This window comes from Acipenser ruthenus, chromosome 10 (assembly GCF_902713425.1).
Source record: "Acipenser ruthenus chromosome 10, fAciRut3.2 maternal haplotype, whole genome shotgun sequence".
Taxonomy (NCBI): domain Eukaryota; kingdom Metazoa; phylum Chordata; class Actinopteri; order Acipenseriformes; family Acipenseridae; genus Acipenser; species Acipenser ruthenus.
The window spans coordinates 44,163,336-44,182,128 of record NC_081198.1 but is presented as its reverse complement, the minus strand read 5'-3'; the positions used below and the strand labels follow the sequence as shown (position 1 = coordinate 44,182,128).

The 18,793-nt window shown below is 32.9% G+C and overlaps 2 protein-coding genes across 2 annotated transcripts; both read right to left on the bottom strand.

Annotated features, from left to right (window-relative positions):
• Window positions 1-1,579: 1,579 nt before the first annotated feature.
• Window positions 1,580-5,232, bottom strand: LOC117400718 (protein FEV-like). Its single transcript, XM_034001012.3, has 3 exons — window positions 5,019-5,232; window positions 4,309-4,383; window positions 1,580-2,509 (listed from the first exon to the last, which is right to left on the bottom strand). The coding sequence occupies exons 1-3, from the start codon at window positions 5,065-5,067 to the stop codon at window positions 1,971-1,973; spliced, it is 663 nt and encodes a 220-aa protein (XP_033856903.3). The 5' UTR covers window positions 5,068-5,232; the 3' UTR covers window positions 1,580-1,970.
• Window positions 5,233-11,224: 5,992 nt separating this feature from the next.
• LOC117413403 (beta-crystallin A2-like) lies at window positions 11,225-14,068 on the bottom strand. The gene is made up of 5 exons (XM_034022556.2): window positions 13,961-14,068; window positions 13,402-13,582; window positions 12,911-13,052; window positions 11,946-12,088; window positions 11,225-11,468 (listed from the first exon to the last, which is right to left on the bottom strand). The coding sequence occupies exons 2-5, from the start codon at window positions 13,557-13,559 to the stop codon at window positions 11,321-11,323; spliced, it is 591 nt and encodes a 196-aa protein (XP_033878447.1). The 5' UTR covers window positions 13,560-13,582; window positions 13,961-14,068; the 3' UTR covers window positions 11,225-11,320.
• Window positions 14,069-18,793: the final 4,725 nt, after the last annotated feature.

The window sequence follows — 18,793 nt, the reverse complement described above, 5'->3', positions numbered from 1 at the left end:
GGATTTGATTGGAACAAAGGACTGGAACAGACATTGAGGGCCAGACTTTAAATATGGTTTAACTACAATGAGTGTTCTGTACTCCCAATATAGATTAAAGACAGGGGGAAAAAACTGGTTGAAACACAAACCTAGAACGCCACTGTAGCATGGCTCCAGTCCTGGCTAAATATCAAATAATGCTGGATGTAAATTCTAACTATATTGACTATACTTATTATTTTTAGTTTTAAGGCATAATGCTTATTTGGTATTTACTAATTCGTCTTTAGTAGTATTATCAGTGCTTTATCACAGTAAGTCCGGAAACAGTATTTAAGCACTATGTAGAAGATATGTATGTATTTGATTATTATACTGGTTGTATGCTAATAATCTGCTGGGTAAGGTTGAGTACAGTAGGAGTGACTACAACCTTAAGCTTTACCATGATCATTTTTAAAGCTCATCAAATATAATGATATAACATAACAATATAGGAAATTATATATATATATATAAAAAATTCAACCCCTAATAGTAAAAATACTACAGCATGCCAGTAACCCTAAATAAATAAAATAAAATGATTTGCAATATTCAGAATTGTAAAAGATGAATAGCACACAAAGAAGCTGTTTAATCTGCACTGTTATAACATACATGTCTAATAGTTTTACGCAATGACAAGTACACACACATGATATAATACAATTATTACGAAGACACAAACAAACAGAATTCTGTAATATCAGTACCATAAACTTTACCATACGAATGCTGGCTCAGATTGTCTGATTCACTGTACTTGACTGCTTGATACAATACATATATAGAATGTATTGAATAGCAAACATGCATATTAATGTGAATATTGAAACAGATATATTAAAATTATAGACAAGGTGGAATTTGTTCAACAAATAATATAATTTAACAATATCATAATAAACATACAGTACTGTGAAACACAAATCCTGTAAGAAATACAATGCATATACTAGTCTTGAAGAAAAACTAAAATGAAACAAGTATTTGCACTTGACATATTAGGACTTATGTTTAAATATGCATTACAGGTAAAGGGTGATTTTTTTAGGAAAAAAAAAACAATGTGCATATCATCAACATATCTGTATAAATCTCATAAACATACAGTACTGATCATTTTTATGGGGGGTCGTCAGCATGGACCATTTTAATGTGATAAGCATGTCCACAGCACTGGAAATAACACAAAAGCATAATAATGTTTATTAGGGCTTTTTATGTGCATAAACCAGGTGGCGCTAGAACCCTTTTTGAAATAAATTTATAAATATAATAATGTCATGATTGTTTCCACGTTTATCTACACATTCAACTACTCTGCTGCATCAACACAATCTTCGATGTATGAGAGGCTTTACGTTATATATATATATATATATATATATATATATATATATATATATATATATATATATATATATATATATATGTGTGTGTGTGTGTGTGTGTGTGTGTGTGTGTGTGTGTATATATATATATATATATATATATATATATATATATATATATATATATATATATATATATATATATATATGAACAGAGCATGGGTGAAAGTCTTAACACTTAATTTGACATGCTCTAAACTACACCGATGTTATAACTATACAAGAACCAACGTGATCAATGCATACAGATTTTACATAACTCAAATATTTTAATATTAGAACATTAATTATGCATGCCATGCAGTACTTCTTCTGTTGTCGTACTGGCAATACATGCTGCAAACAGTAGACATTGATGAAAGCGATTTTCTGAGTAAAGAAAAAAAGTGAACATTTTAAAATCCATTCTTCATAAGCAGCATAAAGATTTAAAGAAAACAACCACAGTGTATTTTTATTAACATGATCTGTACACATAACCCCCAAATAAACAAATGATGCTACAGTGTCTTAATAGTTTAATAGTGTGATGCTGCCTGACACAATGTGAGTTTAATGGTAATGGTGATTTATGTTATTTAAATTGTTAATATTATTAATACCGCTGATATGAGAGGCAGTCACAGAGCTGAAAGGTCCCGGTGGTTGCAAGCTATGACTGGGGTATAGAGTCGGTGTGGATCCAGCCCAATAGGAGAACCCAGAGGCAGACACTCCCGGTGTTACGAGATTCAGTTTGGAGATCCCGGAGAAGGGGATCGGGGTGAAATTACTCTGAAATTTATACAGAGAGTGCTCGGTTGACGTAGGCTGGCAGACTTGTGCCAAGCCGTGGAAATCAAATTTATACGCATAACGTTTCCCATGGACTTTGGTCATGATGTTTTTATCATAGTAATAGCGGAGTGCTCGGCTCAGTTTGTCGTAGTTCATGTTCGGTTTGCTTTTCCTCTCACCCCATCGCCTAGCTACCTCGTCCGGGTCAGTGAGTTTAAACTCCCCGTTAGTTCCTTCCCAGGCAATGCAGTTTATATTGGAGCTGTCAGATAAGAGTTCCAGCAGAAACTGCCATAGTTGAATCTGTCCGCTGCCTAGAAAAAAAACAGCAATATTTTATAATAAACACTGTCCTGGATGACCACTACTACAGCAGGATATTAAGTGAATCTTCGCTGGAGAGATTGTCGGTAACGCTTTATATTGCGCAGCATAAATTAATATGAAATAGATATGCAATTGCATATTAAATTAATGTTAAATTAATATTGAATAAATATGCAATAGCTGGTTTCTTCCTAAATGTTAACCAAATGTCGATTGAAAATGTAATTGCATATCACGTCCATTTATATTACGTTTTGTTACCCTTGAAAATATGTAATAATTTCCCATTGTTTACATGTTTTAATTGAAAATACAGTTAATCTGATTTAAATGTTAATGGAATGTAACAAGGGATAATTGAACGTAAATTTAATATCAATTGCATATCTGTTACATATTAATTTAACATTAATTTAATATGGAATTGCATATCTATTAAATATTAATTTACGCCACGCAATATTAAGCGTTATCAGATTTCCTCCTAATACAGCTGTAATGCACATTAACACTGGAAACCATATGAGTAACCACAATATCAAGTTTTAAATCAATTAACCAATACAGTATACACTATTCAAAATACAGTCAGATGTTCTGTATATAAAGTTCAAATTCTAAAATATATAAATGATTCAAAATTAATCTTTTAGACATCCAGTTTTGAGTGAGCAAAACGTATTTTTGTATTATGTAAACAGGGTATGTTTATGACGTCTGTGTATCTCAGTTACAACTACCGCACCTAAATCGAATTTATTATTGTTCACTCTCGGTCCTGACATACAAATGTTTCACAGACGTAAATAAATGTAAATAACATTTTTGAATGTGCTGATATACTTATTTTATATGAGGTTTATCCACTGAAAATAAAGTTTGTAAAACAAAGTGTTTTTATTATTATTATTATTATTATTATTATTATTATTATTATTATTATTATTATTATTATTATTATTATTTATTATTGCTGTTTATTGATCGATTTAATCATCACAGACACACTGAGTTATGATCAAACTGTAAATCAAGTGAAATGTAATCCTAGTTTTGCATTTATCTCAATATGTCTATGTTTAAAGAGTAATCCGCACTACTAAATTATGCAGCTAGTTCACAATTTTAGAAATATATTTTTGAATACTATACAGTGTAATGTAATTGCTTATCCCATGTAAATTAAATAAACTTTTTTTGTTTATAGTAAATTATTAGTATTTTATGCTTGGACCAAAATCCTTTTGAAACTGCTCATTTTGTTTTGGTTACAGGATCATATGATGAATATGTAATTCCCCATTGTTTACATGTTTTAATTGAAAATACAGTTAATCTGACTTAAATGTTAATGGAAAGTAACAAGGAATAATTGAACGTAAATGTAATATCAATTGCATATCTATTACATATTACATGACATGAATTGGTATACATTCGTCACCAGTATAGTCGTTTAGAGATACACCTTGATAAATTAAATGGGTTTAAAAAGAAATTAGAAACAAATGCATTTGAATATGAAAATTGATTAAATTATAGCTTACGTTAGCCTATAAACGAAAATTAATTAAACCCCATAATGTTTATTTTGCCACTGAACACATTTGTATTATTGCCCTTGCGAAGACACAGTACTTCCTTGTGGATTTTTAAAGCTTTTCAAATACAAAACCACACTTAAATATATATATATATATATATATATATATATATATATATATATATATATATATATATATATATATATATATATAACTGAAAGTTAAAGTTGAAATCAGCTTGCCTTTCTGCACTCCCGGATTTATGGGCGACCATGAGGAAGCTTTCTCGTCTTTCAAGAAATGTTCCGTTCCATGGTCTATAAAATAAAACAAAATGATACGTTAAAAGGAGTCTATATTACCATATATTATACAATATCAATGTATGTGTACGTTTTTACTAACTATTTTACATATATTTTCAAAGCGACAAAATACGCGTTTTTTTTTAAGTCATTAAAATGTACAAATGCTAATATATTGATGGTAAAACAAAATTCTTTCAAAATACATATATGCAGTGGATGATTTTATGAAACCAAAAATATATATATATATATTATATTTGTATGTGATATTTTAAAACAACATATTATTCAATTATTATTATTATTATTTTATTTTTATTTGTGGTTCAATTTGCTGATTCTTCTTTTTTTTTCTTTTGTAAGTTTCCTTTCAGAGTTTTTGAAGGTGAAATCAGGAAACGCGTTCAGGAAAAAGGAAATCCGATTTCCGTCAGTGAGACGAGAGGTTTTAAAACCGGCTCATTGAAAGAGAAAATAGATCACAAAGCACCTCTTTCTATTATTACCAATAATAATAATACAACATCGCATACAATTAGCTATTTTTAAGTTGTTGATGAATAACTAAATAATAGTAATAATAATAATAATATTAATACTACTACTACTACTACTAATAATAATAATAATAACAATACAAATACCTGGGAGATACATGTTAAGCATAAGGTTTGCTCCACAGTTCGGTTTCATTGTAGCTGGTTGATCTGAAAGGGCCGGATTTCATTGGGGAGAGGATTTTTATTAAACTTTATCTCAGAACTGTGATCTGGAATAAATTTGAAACGGATTGATAAAGTTTCTAGGCAACAGTCACAGACCCCATTTCTGGGACACCATTCAGACTGTAATTTCCTTTAAAGCATCGCTTTAATTAAAAGAGCAATTTAAATCTGTCATCTAGCCCAGTCTCCGCAATAAAAAAATAGAAAAAGCAGGTAGAAATTCTGCTTTATCAATCATCCATCGCGTTTTAATAAAGTTTCCGAGTTAAGATCAGAGTTACTATGGAGAATTGAAGTGTTTGACATGGAAACCTATTCAGATCCGTTCGATTTTCCGCCTTTTAACTCTTTGTAAACAGAATCGCGTGGTTCGCATCGGAATAAATATATTTGCCTTTTCAAATTCTGCTTCATTGCATCTATGAAAACAGTAACAAAGTGTCTCCAGTCTGGCATGGAACTGGGGTTAGTCATTATCTATATGTGGCTTTTCTGAAATAATGATTTACTATAGGATAAACGATGATAAAGTCGCGAGAAATCATGACATAAATGTAATCCTATAGACTATACCAGTCAAATTATGCAATAGGTCTAAGGCAAACAGTTCAGTTGTAAAAAAAGACGGAAAATCTAAGGCAATACTTACATTAAATTAACAATAAAATAAAATCGGGCGATGGCTATAGAATTATAAGGTTAACTATAAACACAATGTTTAAAACCAGCTGGTATTCAATAATTTATGTTTTTCGTGTTATGTTATTTAAAATAACCTCTAGTTTTCAATAGTGAGTCATGGAAAAATAAACAAATAAATAAATCAGATACTGGCATACTGTTTGAGTAGCCCTGTGTGGGATACCACGTGTTTCACATAACTTTATACAACATTTTTTAGACTTTGAAAGCAAAGTTATTAGTGATTATATTTACTTTAAAAATTGTAACAAAATTGACTGGTGTATGTAGTAGTAGCGTCAAATTTTACAGAATACTGTAAAATAGTGTACTTCTATTTTATCAAGTCTGAAGAAAAGATTATTCCACCTGAAGGACATGTCTGAAGATAAAGAAGAGTTCTAGATAGTGTTCCAACTGCTTACCTGAGGAATAATGGGTCCACTGTAAGGAGTGGGCTCAAGTGATACAAAAAGGGAGCTTTTCTAGGGGAAGTTGCACATGCAGGGACACACACGCCATTTAATACTGATCGTATTGACTCATGTTTTGTTTTTATGCTTTTAAAGTTTTAAAAATGATTGTCATTTTATAAATGCATGCCACCCAACAAGTGTCATGGCTGTAGTGCCATTATTATAGTGGGAATGGCTTGCAAGAAAGGTTTTTACATCCATCCAAGGAGGTGTTGAGGTCAGGAGTGTTTTTGACATTACCTGAGGTAGATCCCAAGACCCTTACATCATCATGGCCTACATTCTCAGCATTTATAATAGCATGTCATAACAAATGCTAATGTTCAGTTTTATCAAAATTGGACAAGTGGTTTGCAAGACGCTGTATAGTTCTTAATAGCTCAGCCAGGTAGGTGTCTTAACCATAAAATACTGACATCATAAGAACACAAGAAATTCTAGAACGAGAAAAGTCCATCCGGCCCACCTATGCTCTCTCGCTTTGATACAAGCGTGATCCGTTAGCACTCCATTAGGAGAGGAAAAACAAAACAAAACATTAACCAAGTAGAAAACCTCTGGGAATCTGTGGCTAAAAGGACTGCCCTTCCTCCAGGCGGCTAGCTAAAGATTTTATTATGGTCACAGAGAGGGTTTTACAGTATTGTTCATGACAGCTTCCAGTCTATTCTTTAAGGATCCGATAGTCTGCTTCAACAACTCTGTCTGGAAGCCTGTTCCAATGTTTCAGCACCCTTTCCCTGAGAAAGCTCCTTCTCCCCTCGGTTCTGAATATGCCTTTCCTCAGATACCACCCGTGGCCCCTGGTTCTGTTTTCTGTGACCCTTGAAAAACAATTCTCAGCAGTTAAACCCCTTGAGGTCCATACAGCATGGCTTGGTGTAACTTAATCCATAGAATTACGATGATGTGGCATCATTTCATTGTGTGTACATAATACAGTCATATGACTTACAGTTTATGGGATCAATAAACATCCAGATGTATTGTATATTTTAATATAACTTTTCTCTGTTTAAAATGTTACACAAACAATGCATGTGCTGGTAATGCCCAGTACCAGGAATCTGGACCCTTCCCTCTGACCTGTCCACTTTGGTAAGTAAGGTGGTGCCCATATACCTGAGTTCAACAATTTGATTTCAGAAGATAAAAGGACAACAATGGCTGTCTGGCCAGGTGCCTCAGTTCCGCTAGGCAAGCATATCCAATGATGACATTGAAAAAGACTGGTTTGTCTTCCTTACATAGTGATTTTAATGAAGATAAGATAACTAGGGTTTGTAATTTAGAAATGCTGAATAATACAATACTATTGATGAGGAGCACAATTATACAATAATATATTACTTTCTGTATTTCCAAACGCAGTTTGCTCCTGCTTTCCAGACTTGCTTTAGCTGCCTGAGTCTTTAAACAGGATCGCAGGCAACTTAAAACAAGCCCAGCATGAAGGAGATTTTTCAAGTAAAGTTTTCAAAATATACAGTCAATATTATCTGAATTATTTGTACATGTTTTGTCCATTGTTTAATACAGTATACCGAATTTGGTTGAGGGCATCAAAGAACTGCAGTTAAACCTATCTCATTTGAAAGAAAAAAAACGAACAAAATAAAACTATACATGCCATCCATTATTATCCAACACACTGATTGCACACTCGTTTGTGGTATGTCTGCCTGGTCAAAGCACCTCAATCCAGCCAATCGCCTGAGGGTATGCAATGGTGCACTGCAACAATGACATCATTTCCAGTGCTTGTGTTTCAGGAATAGCTGAACACTCAATTCTACTCTCAGGCTTGCATATATAGAGAAAATAATAGATGGGCTTCAGTGAGTTACTGGAAAATAATTCCATCTAGGGTTTATGTGACGTCATAAACCACAAGACCGTTAGGTCGAGTAGTTTATAAACTGTCACAGAAACCCGAGATGCAATTATTTTCCATTAACTCACTGAAGCCTATCTATTTTTTTTTTTTTATAATACATGGATATTAGTATCTGTAATAAAAAAAAGACAATAAACGGGTGTTAAAGTTTAAATTGCAAGTGAATTTAATGAATAATAATAACATAGGCTACATTAAGTAAATATTAAAGAATCTTAAATATGATTTTGTTTTTGATCATTCAGGAATGGCGAATTAAAATGGGTAGATAATGAATTGCAAAAAAAATAATGTATTTTTAAGGAAAATGTGTTTCAATGGGGTATGCTTTTTTTTTCTTAGTCGCTGTTTGAGTCAAAGATTATTTGTGTTGCTCGTTTGTTTGGTGCTCCCGTTGGTGGAGGATGATTGTAAATTATCCTCCACCAACGGGACAGGAGGACAGATTTGTTAAAAGTGCCCAAAAAACATCAATTGTGGGTGTTGTCAAGTGATTGAAAACGAGATATTTTGTGTTTGAAAGTGGTCTCGGGGTGCACAGGAGTCAAATATGGGTCAAATATCTTTATTCACAAAACTTAATTGTTATTATTTTTTTTATCAATTAAAGTATATATGAATCTGTTCTTGGCAGTTGCTATTTTGTCTAAGTAGATCAAACTGAATCATTAAAACAGAATTTTAAAGATTTTGTTGATTTTATGAATTCTAAAATACATCTAAATACATGAAATGTATCAAAGACATTGGTAAAATACAAAATATGATAAACAAATTGGGATCTGTTATTATGTAATCCATAAAATTAATTAATATACTTACACAGTGATGAACTACCTACAGTATTAAATAATACCCTTGACAGCTATTGCATATGCACTGTTGCTAAATCTTCATCATTATTTTGTAGTATAATGCTGAATTTAAACACAACAGTATGATATTTACATAGGACGAAATATTATAAAATACAATGTTAACTTTATGAAGAGTAGTACTTACCTTTACAATTATTTTTCAGAATTCAACCAAAATGTTTAGCTATGCTATAATATAAGAGGCAGTTCCTTCCTGAAGGAAGCTGAGTTCTGTAAAGGTAAACTAAATACATACACAGGTTTAAATCGTTCAGGAGAGGAAAGTGTATTTGTGAAAGGTGTGTTAATTAAATATTTATGAAGGTATCCTGGTCAGGGTGTGGAATATTTATTTTAACTGCTTTGGTACAGCAAAGTTCTAAGTTTATGGGTGTGTGTCTGGAATTTGTACAGTACTACCTTATGCCAAGTGTATACAAGGATGTGACCACTGTAAAAGATAAACAGCATCTGAATTCTGAGCAGGATGTGACAGCGTGGCTAACCTGAAGACTAGCTGCTGGAATGATTCAGTGGGAGAATAAACCAATATGTTTAGGAGAGAACGAAGAATCGGATGCACTTACAAGCAGTACCTGCATGAACTGAATGGTTTGAATCAGTAGTGGTTTAGTTGACAGAAAATAAGCAAACATAATTTAAGTCTGCATATCCTATTATGTGCAACGTTTAGTAAAACCGTTAGGCAGTGCATCTCTACAGCTACGCATTTATTCCCAGTAGGCCTAACTTGTTCACTTGACCCAAATCAATGCTATAAATAAGATAAGAATGCACTAAATAATACTATTATTAATACAATATAATATAATATAATATAATATAATATAATATAATATATAATTTATAAAAAGTTAATTATAACAGTGAAACAAGGTTATATATATATATATATATATATATATATATATATATATATATATATATATATATATATATATATATATATATAGTTGCTCCAGGTTTCCTTTGTGCATTTCCTCAATTAACCACTGGGAAGTGGCACTTCTTTTTCAAATTCGCCTGTCTACCTATGAATACACTTTTACCACTGCTTAAGCAGCTTCCTGGCGTAACCCACAGTATCAGGGTTTTGTATTGCTCATGCAAATGTAAATCTGTTCCTTCATAAGGTACTGGGCTCTTTCAACATCAGTGATAGCCAGTAACCAAGGGCCAAGTCATGTTGTTGGACACCACAGCAGATCAATACAATGGACTTGTAGTCTAACCATGGTTAGGAATTGTGCATGTGGACTCCCGTTAGTTGTTGAAGAACATACCTGATATCACTGTACCTGCAGAAGGCTTTTTATATTATTATTTTTACTTTTTCTACAGTTTATTTGCACTCCATTGAAAATTATCTGCAAAGTCAAACAACTATTATGCGGTCAGGCTGTTATTTTAGAACATGTAGTTTATAGTAACCCAGTGTCATTGTTTTCAGTCAGGATTACATTGTGTTCTCAAAGTTTGTAAAAGTATTTATTGAGGTAAACAAAAAATGACATTGAGTTACAGAAAAAAAGTAACAAAAATAATAATAATAATAATAATAATAATAATAATAATAATAATAATAATAATAATAATAATAATAATAATTTTCAGTACAAAGCATATTGAAAATGTCTTCCTGAATATTATGAACTGGAATATATTACATCATATATTTTATCATAACATAAAAAAATTTTATAATTATATTTTGTTTTTTCTTATAGTGAATTAACAATCCAGCTCTGTCCTCCACATGCATAGATGTAAATCAAAAACATATATACCAATAGAATAAAGATCACTAAGAGCTACACAATATGTCATATATGCCTCTAATGTACTGTAATGTTCTGTTTGAATTTTCATCATTATGCTGCTTGTTTCAAATGTAGTTCTATATATATATATATATATATATATATATATATATATATATATATATACAGTATATAATCTATCCCATACTGTGATTTGACTGTTATTTACAGTACTGTACCACTATTATGGCTTCTGGTAGACATTGCAATATCATTTTGCAGTTTCTTTCATTACATTATGTTAAATAAAATATCTAAATTATTATTATTTTTTTAATTATTATTATGTCTCATTCCTAAAATTCTAGGTGATGCCATAGCTGTACACTTTGAAAAGAAACTATCTGAAAGCAAGGAATGGTCACGAGCACTCTTTTCCATAGTTTGAATAATGGTTTTATTTCCTATTGTAGTACATTTCATGCCATTGTAAATACACAATTGTTGTCAGGAGCAGTATGAGTCGGATTTAGTGCTGGATTCTGCGAATTGATTGGATTTGGTTGGTGTGAGCCTGGGTGCTGTACTCATTGTAGTTTCTGTACTCTCCATTGTGTCTGTCTCTCTCCAGGATGTATTGGTATCCACGGTATCCTGGGTACTGGTAAGCTACCCAACTGTAAAAAAACAAAAAGAAAATATACCTGTAAAATACCTGTGAACCAAAATGCCTTCCTGGTACTGAGTACATTTACAAAATTACCCTTTTAAGAATGTTCGTGTGTTAATGCAATAACCTGTACCTTCTGAAGGATCAAATTCACCTTGAGCTTGCTTGTTTCAACTTAGCCCTATGTGGACAGTTGCTACCTTTGATGAGCAACTTTTATGATAATAAATGAACCACAGTGAAATATGATTTAACTGAAGAGACATGGCTGCTTATTCAAGGGGCCTCTGCCATTCACATGCATTGAAAAGTTAATCTGTTCTGGAGTTTACTGGCTGCTATGGCAGTTGACCACTTAGCTCAGGTGGCTATAAATACAGGTTTGACTCTAGTAAGTTAGTTCCCCCTGTACCATGTCTGCCATAGCTAAAAGTATCATTAAAACCTCTTAATGTATTCAACATAATAATGTGATAACACTTACGACCCCGAGTTGACTTTAATGGAAGGAACCTCCTTGCTGCACCATCCCATGGCTTGCAGAGAAGGGTAATCATCACACATTTCAAACTTGCGACCCTGGAAATCCTCACAGTCATACAGAGTCACCTTGCTGTCACTGTGGTTCTAAAGAGAAGCAAAGGGAAAGTATGTTGTTACTACTGAAGACCATGCATTCTTATCATTTGTATAGTTAATGTTAGAAAACTGAATGCAGAGCAACATCCCAAATAAAATAACCTTTCTGGTCTGTTCCCAAAAATAAATCTCAATCCAGATTTATTTCATATGGAAGCAAATACATCAGTAAGCAGCTTGAAATAACATTTGAATATATATATATATATATATATATATATATATATATATATATATATATATATATATATATATATATATATATTTTTTTTTTTTTACTGGACTGTTTTTGATTCCATTAAACAGAGTGGATGTTGCTCATATACTGAGTTGTATCCATTGTTAGCTCTAGCATGTGATAGAAGCTTTGAGCTATGCTCAGGGCTAGATGTTTAGTTTCAGCTTTCCTGTTTGACTTTGTTCTTAATACAGTCACACAGACTAATAAAAAGGTCTGTAAGAGGTGAGAACCACACAATGCTTTGCACAGCTACAACAATAGAAAAAGTACTGAAGGAAACATTTGCAGTGCACTAATGAGTATGATTTTATGAATACATATGGATTAGAACTCAGCAACAAATTTTACAAGTGGTTGCAAAACAATAAATAAATAAATAAATTAACCCACAGTAAAAAGCTGTTAAAATATTATTCTGCGTTATATGCTCATAATTGCATTTACATTTAAATTGTTGTTGTGAGTGGTTTCTTGTTAGTAATTGTATCCCTCTTAAAATGTGCCTTTGCCTTAACACTTACTTCAAAGTAATGCTCATTTTCAAACCTATTGTTCTTTGACACACTTACAGCACAGCGGATTGGTCGGAAGGACAGCATGTGTTCAGTTCTGTAACCGCTGTTCCCGCTCCAAGCCTCCCAGCGAGGATAGTCACCTTTCTCCAGAATGAACTGTTGGCCCAGGTACTCAGGATATTCAAATCCTACCCAGCTGGAAGGTCAATATTAATAATATACAATTATTATTGTATATTACATATATCCTGATAGAGGGCCTAATATTGCTCATTCCCCTATTCACATTTGGCGAGAAGTAAAATGTGACAAATCCAGACTACAGTACAGTACCCACTTATCCGAACATTTTCTACCAGTATTTACTCTAATATCAAAAGGTAATAAGTATTAAAATCCCTCAATGCAATACGTATCTGAATACTATCTAGAAAGTTTTCAACATACAGTAACAAATAGAAAGAAAATGCATGCAACTTTTCTTTTGACTTTCTACACATCAGGTTAGAGCCTGTGATTTCACTGAGATGGAAAGACAGACTTACGGGCCGTTTTCCACCTTGACGGAGCGAATCTTGTGAAATCCTCTCTCCATGATGTTTTGACACTCCATCATGAACTCACAGCGTTTTCCCTGGAAGTTCTCCTCCTCCCATACAGTGATTTTCCACTGTCCTGTTTGTTCCATCTGTTGTGTGGTCATTTTTGCTCCTGTCAGTGATCCTTCTGTATTTGAAAAAGAACGAGCATACTTTGTAATCTAAATTAACTGTACTTTCCTAAACCTCCTCATTCTCCCACCATATCTATCTCAATATCCATCTATCTATCTCAAATAATTGTAATGAAAACTTGTGTTGAATTACTGTATAATACAGTGATTGTTGTATTAAAGTAATGTTAAGGTAAGACAACTCTTTGGGGGTTTTCAATGGATTTTTTTTTTTTAAATAGGCATCTTTTTCACTTGTTCTTAAGTCCATGATATATATAATATTCAGGGATTTATGACATTCTACTTCAAATAGTGGTAACTAGCAATATATCAGATAAGCAGATCAGTTATTGCAGTGTTAATTTATTTCATACCACAAAAGTACTTACGTTCTGAAGTGGACAGATCCAAAGTGAATGTCAGGGACAAGCCACCCTTTAGTATTTTTATAGTGCCAGGCCCCCCAGTAAATGCAGCATGTGCACAACCTCTGCCCACTCAGCAATGCCAGACTGAAAGACAGCATTAGTTCAAACTTTTGTTGTAAGTTGAAACAACTGCTGTGAAGGGCTTAGCAGTTCTGACTCATCAAAATAGAGCCTAGTGCACCATGTTTGATTGACAGCCCCCTTCAATAGCAACAAACTGACACAACAGTTTGATTGGGAAACAGGACAATAACTGCATTCTGTGAGATTAACTGAAGAGAGGGTCTTTAGAACAGCTATTCCGAATGCATACATAAAGCTCTCCTATTGGCTCGTCAGAGCTAGGGGAATGGCATTCATTAATACAGTAACTACACAAACAGACTACACAAATGCAAAATGTTTTACCTACATTTCCTACACTAAATCTTAATGGAAATGTATTTCCCACAATAGTCATTTTTGCAAGCTTGAAAATAAAAAAAAGTATTTTTAAAAGCTTTTACTCCAGTCTGTGAAATGTACTCCTATTTTCTGAAAGGATTTTATATATATATATACTTACAGATATACCTTGTTTCACTGTTATAATTGACTTTTTATAAATTCTATATTATATTATACAGTATTAAGAATATAAGAACATAAGAAAGTTTACAAACGAGAGGAGGCCATTCGGCCCATCTTGCTCATTTGGTTGTTAGTAGCTTATTGATCTCAGAATCTCATCATCAGCTTCCTGGAGGATCCCAGGCTGTCAGCTTCAACAACATTACTGGGGAGTTGGTTCCAGACTCCTACAATTCTCTGTGTAAAAAAGTGCCTCCTATTTTCTGTTCTGAATGCCCCTTTATCTAATCTCCATTTGTGACCCCTGGTCCTTGTTTCTTTTTTCAGGTCGAAAAAGTCCCTTGGGTCGACATTGCCAATACCTTTTAGAATTCTGAATGCTTGAATCAGATCGCCGCGTAGTCTTCTTTGTTCAAGACTGAATAGATTCAATTATTTTAGCCTGTCTGCATACGACATGCCTTTTAAACCTTGTATCCTCCTTTGTAAAAACTTGTGAAAAGTAATCATTTAATATATTTGCTATTTTTTTTTTCTTCATCTATGTTTTTGCCATTTGTATCTCTTAGACATTTTACCGCCTCCTTGAATGTTCTTTTGCTGTTATAATACCGGAAAAATATTTTGGAATTGGTTTTAGCCCCCTTAGCAATGCTCATTTCTATCCCTCTCTTGGCCTTTCTAACTTCCTTTTATATTACATTATATTATATTGTATTAATAATAGTATTATTTAGTGCATTCTTAGTTCTTTTTTTTTTACATTAGTAGCACTGATGAAGGTCAAGTGAACAAATTAGGCCTACTGGAAAATAATGCATAGCAGTAGAGTAGAGATGCACTCTGTATACTAATTATGCCTAACCGTTTTACTAAACGTTGCACATAATAGGATATGCAACAATATGCTGGAGACATTGGGTTATATTACTTATGTGTATGATTGCAGTCATAAAACATTAGTAGGTATTTATTCTCCTTGGTCAGACCCAGTTTTTTATAGGTATACAGCACCTGTTACCACAACATGGAGAATAAAATGTAAAACTGAATAGCGCTATAGTGTGAAGCTAAACATGTTATTAATCATGGGGCAGATTTCACATACATGACCACAAAGTCCACAAGTATATCAACACTGAAAGTTGCTATGGCTATAGTTTATTAATCATCCTGTATTTACAGTAAGCTGTTGTTGAAATGACTAATTCCATAGGTGTTTCTGGTAAAATGCTAGCAGCAGGAAAAAAAACACTTGAGAATTGCGAACTGAAAATTGCTTTCAGAGTGGTACGGTAACTTAAAATTACCAATCAGCTTGCAGTTATTATGCAGCGTAAAGGAATATCCCCTAGAAAGTGTCCTGAGGGCATCAGATGATTCTAGGGCATTTGCTAAGCACTCCCACCTTTCACTTCCAGATCTCGACAACTCTACGAAATCAAGCCACCCTGTCCCTAACCCAACCTTAAGCAACCCCTGCCGTTAAACTTAACCTGAAACCAAATACCTAACCCTAAACCTAACCATTAAGAATCATCGGATGTCCTCAGGACACTTTCTAGGGGATATTCCTGTGCTGTCAGTTATTACAGGCGCATATGACATCTTGTGACATTTATATGCACTGCAATTCAGAATTCCACTAATTCCAGCAAACTTTGTGACTGACTTAATGGACTTGGGGATGTATCTTGTAGCCATTTGCTCTTTTGAAGTGTGTGTATGACATACTGCATGAAAATACATTAAATACATACGTACATAAAGTAATTTCAGCTCGGGTTAAGTTAATTTTATTCTATTGCATTATAAGATGTTCCAGTTTGCTGCATGTTCATGTACGAGCAATCTCAAGATTATTAACATATACAGGCTTCATTATCCTGCCAATTATACTGTACATCTTGGGCTTCATTTTAATCCAAAAATGAAAGCAGAACTGTTCAGTAGCCTTAGCAACAGTGCCACCATGTGGACAGTGATTCAAATGTAATACATTGTTTATTAAATAAGAGTTTAAATAAGGTAAGGTCTCATACTGCTTTGTGCAATTGCTTTTTAAAAAATGTTTGTTCTAATATATTGCAATATATTTTAGTAATACTACATTACAATATACTGCAATATATTTAAACTATATATTTAAAAATATATAGTTTTGCTGTTCTAAGATATAGGATATATGTTTTTCAATATACTGAAACATACCTCAACATAGTGTTCCAATATATTGCATATTTAATTTATATTGCATATTTAAATTGGTCCAAAACATTGTCAAACTTTGCCCTTGTCTGTAGCTTTCCCTTGGTATTACACTATGACTCAGCTGTTTTGAATTTCAAAGTTTTGCTTGTTGGGTGTTCCTGAGAAATAATTCCCTCATAATGTAGTACCATGTAGGAGGTGTTGTAAAAACTAGCTAAGTGCATACATCATAATCCTAGAAATGCAGATGTAAGATTTAATACCTTGAAAAAACATTCAAAGCTTTGTCTTAGAGACAAGACACAATGACCAATTAATGGGACAAAAAGCAAAGAAGAATATATTTTATAATTTAACACTTTTTTATGTACACATTTTCAAGGGGTTGTTGAACACATTCAACATGTTCACAAATGTACAAAACATATGACGGTGGAGGGGGTTTGCACTATGTATCCTGTGCATCTTTTCCAATTTGTAAAAATCTTGATAATTGTGCTATAGATTCACCTGGGTGGGGGAGCTAGGGGCTGAAAAAGGAGTATGAGAAAATGTTGAAAATACTGAACCAGCCCTAACTCTGATGTGAAAACTGTGGATTTCACACAGATCCATACTGGTGGTCTTCAGAACGAAGTACGATCATTCTAATTGCCTGTTTCTGTGGGAGACCACTGTCCAGCAGAATGCATTCCTCTCTCTAAGAATATTTAATAACAACTGGCTAAATCAGATTTTGTCATGACCTTAAAATCAGTGATAAAATATTTAGCAGACTGCAAGAGGCCACATCACCAGGTGCTAAAACATCACTCTGTAAAGAAAGGAAGACAAGGAACCCCACCCTCCCCAGTAAATAAATACAAAACGTAAAGTCTATACATTATTATGGAAACACCCTTAAATTCAACAAGTTGTCTTTCACCACATTACAGGAATATTTTGGTCACTAGCCTGTGCTGTGCAACTGGTTCAGTTCAAGATCATATAAATGGGATTGCACAATATTTAAGAAATCATATCCAACACAGGAGGACCAGAGATTAAGGATCACCTGCTGTATGTCTACCCTTTGTTCTCCTTGTAGTGGGTAAGGCTATACAGTCCAGCTTCTGGATATCAGGTCTCAGTCAACTTGCTAGTTTTCTGGTTATCGACAGAAAAATTCAAATAACACAAAACAATTACATGTTATAACCTCTTTAAGCATCAGGTATTGTCACTTCTTATATTGTTAAACATTAAATAAACAAGCTGGCGAGGTACATACATCTGTAAGGGTGGTGCATTTATTATAAATGCATGATTGTTAATAATTGTAACACATGCCTTATTTAGACAACTTCTAACAGATCGCAATTATATTCTTGACGCCAGCAGCTTTACTTAGCAGATCAAAGCGTTCCAGGACCTGTCATTTATTGTCGTTAAGCGTAGCATTGACAAAGATTCTCAGTGCATAAGCAGTATGATTAAAATGGCCAGTTTGCCTGAATGAACTGCTGTTCATTATTATAGAAGATTACAATATCATGGTTACAGTGTAGTTAAGGCAGATGAGTAGGAGGCTGTAAAATGCAGTGCTCTAAAAAAAACAAATCTGAATCAATTCATATAATAACTATTATTATTATTATTATTATTATTATTATTATTATTATTATTATTATTATTATTATTATTATATACATAGCAAAATTACTACATCAAACTACTGTGTTTGTACCCCATGTGATCTAATTAATTTTATATCAAAATCAAATCAAAACATTTTTTTTGACATGCACTTTACATTAAATCAATCATGTTTACTTTCTTTAAGTTTGTCTTCTACATTAAAGCCAATAATATCACGTGTATCTTAATTATCTTCTTCAAAGTCAAAAACTTATTGATAGAATATGATACTATTCTTTTTATAGGATATTATTAATGTTCATGTATACAATATGGACACACACTACATTACAACTACAGCACTACAGAGAGAATTTATTTTAAAATAATAGTTAG

Excerpts from the sequence above, each read along its gene's own strand:
- LOC117400718 (XM_034001012.3), bottom strand. The coding sequence starts at position 5,067 with ATGAAACCGAACTGTGGAGCAAACCTTATGCTTAACATGTATCTCCCA. Across the intron at positions 4,384-5,018 it reads GCTTAACATGTATCTCCCAG|ACCATGGAACGGAACATTTC; the intron begins GTATTTGTATTG and ends TTTATTTTATAG. Across the intron at positions 2,510-4,308 it reads AAATCCGGGAGTGCAGAAAG|GCAGCGGACAGATTCAACTA; the intron begins GCAAGCTGATTT and ends TTTTTTTTCTAG.
- LOC117413403 (XM_034022556.2), bottom strand. The coding sequence starts at position 13,559 with ATGACCACACAACAGATGGAACAAACAGGACAGTGGAAAATCACTGTA. Across the intron at positions 13,053-13,401 it reads GTCAAGGTGGAAAACGGCCC|CTGGGTAGGATTTGAATATC; the intron begins GTAAGTCTGTCT and ends TTGACCTTCCAG. Across the intron at positions 12,089-12,910 it reads TCCGACCAATCCGCTGTGCT|AACCACAGTGACAGCAAGGT; the intron begins GTAAGTGTGTCA and ends GCTTCTCTTTAG.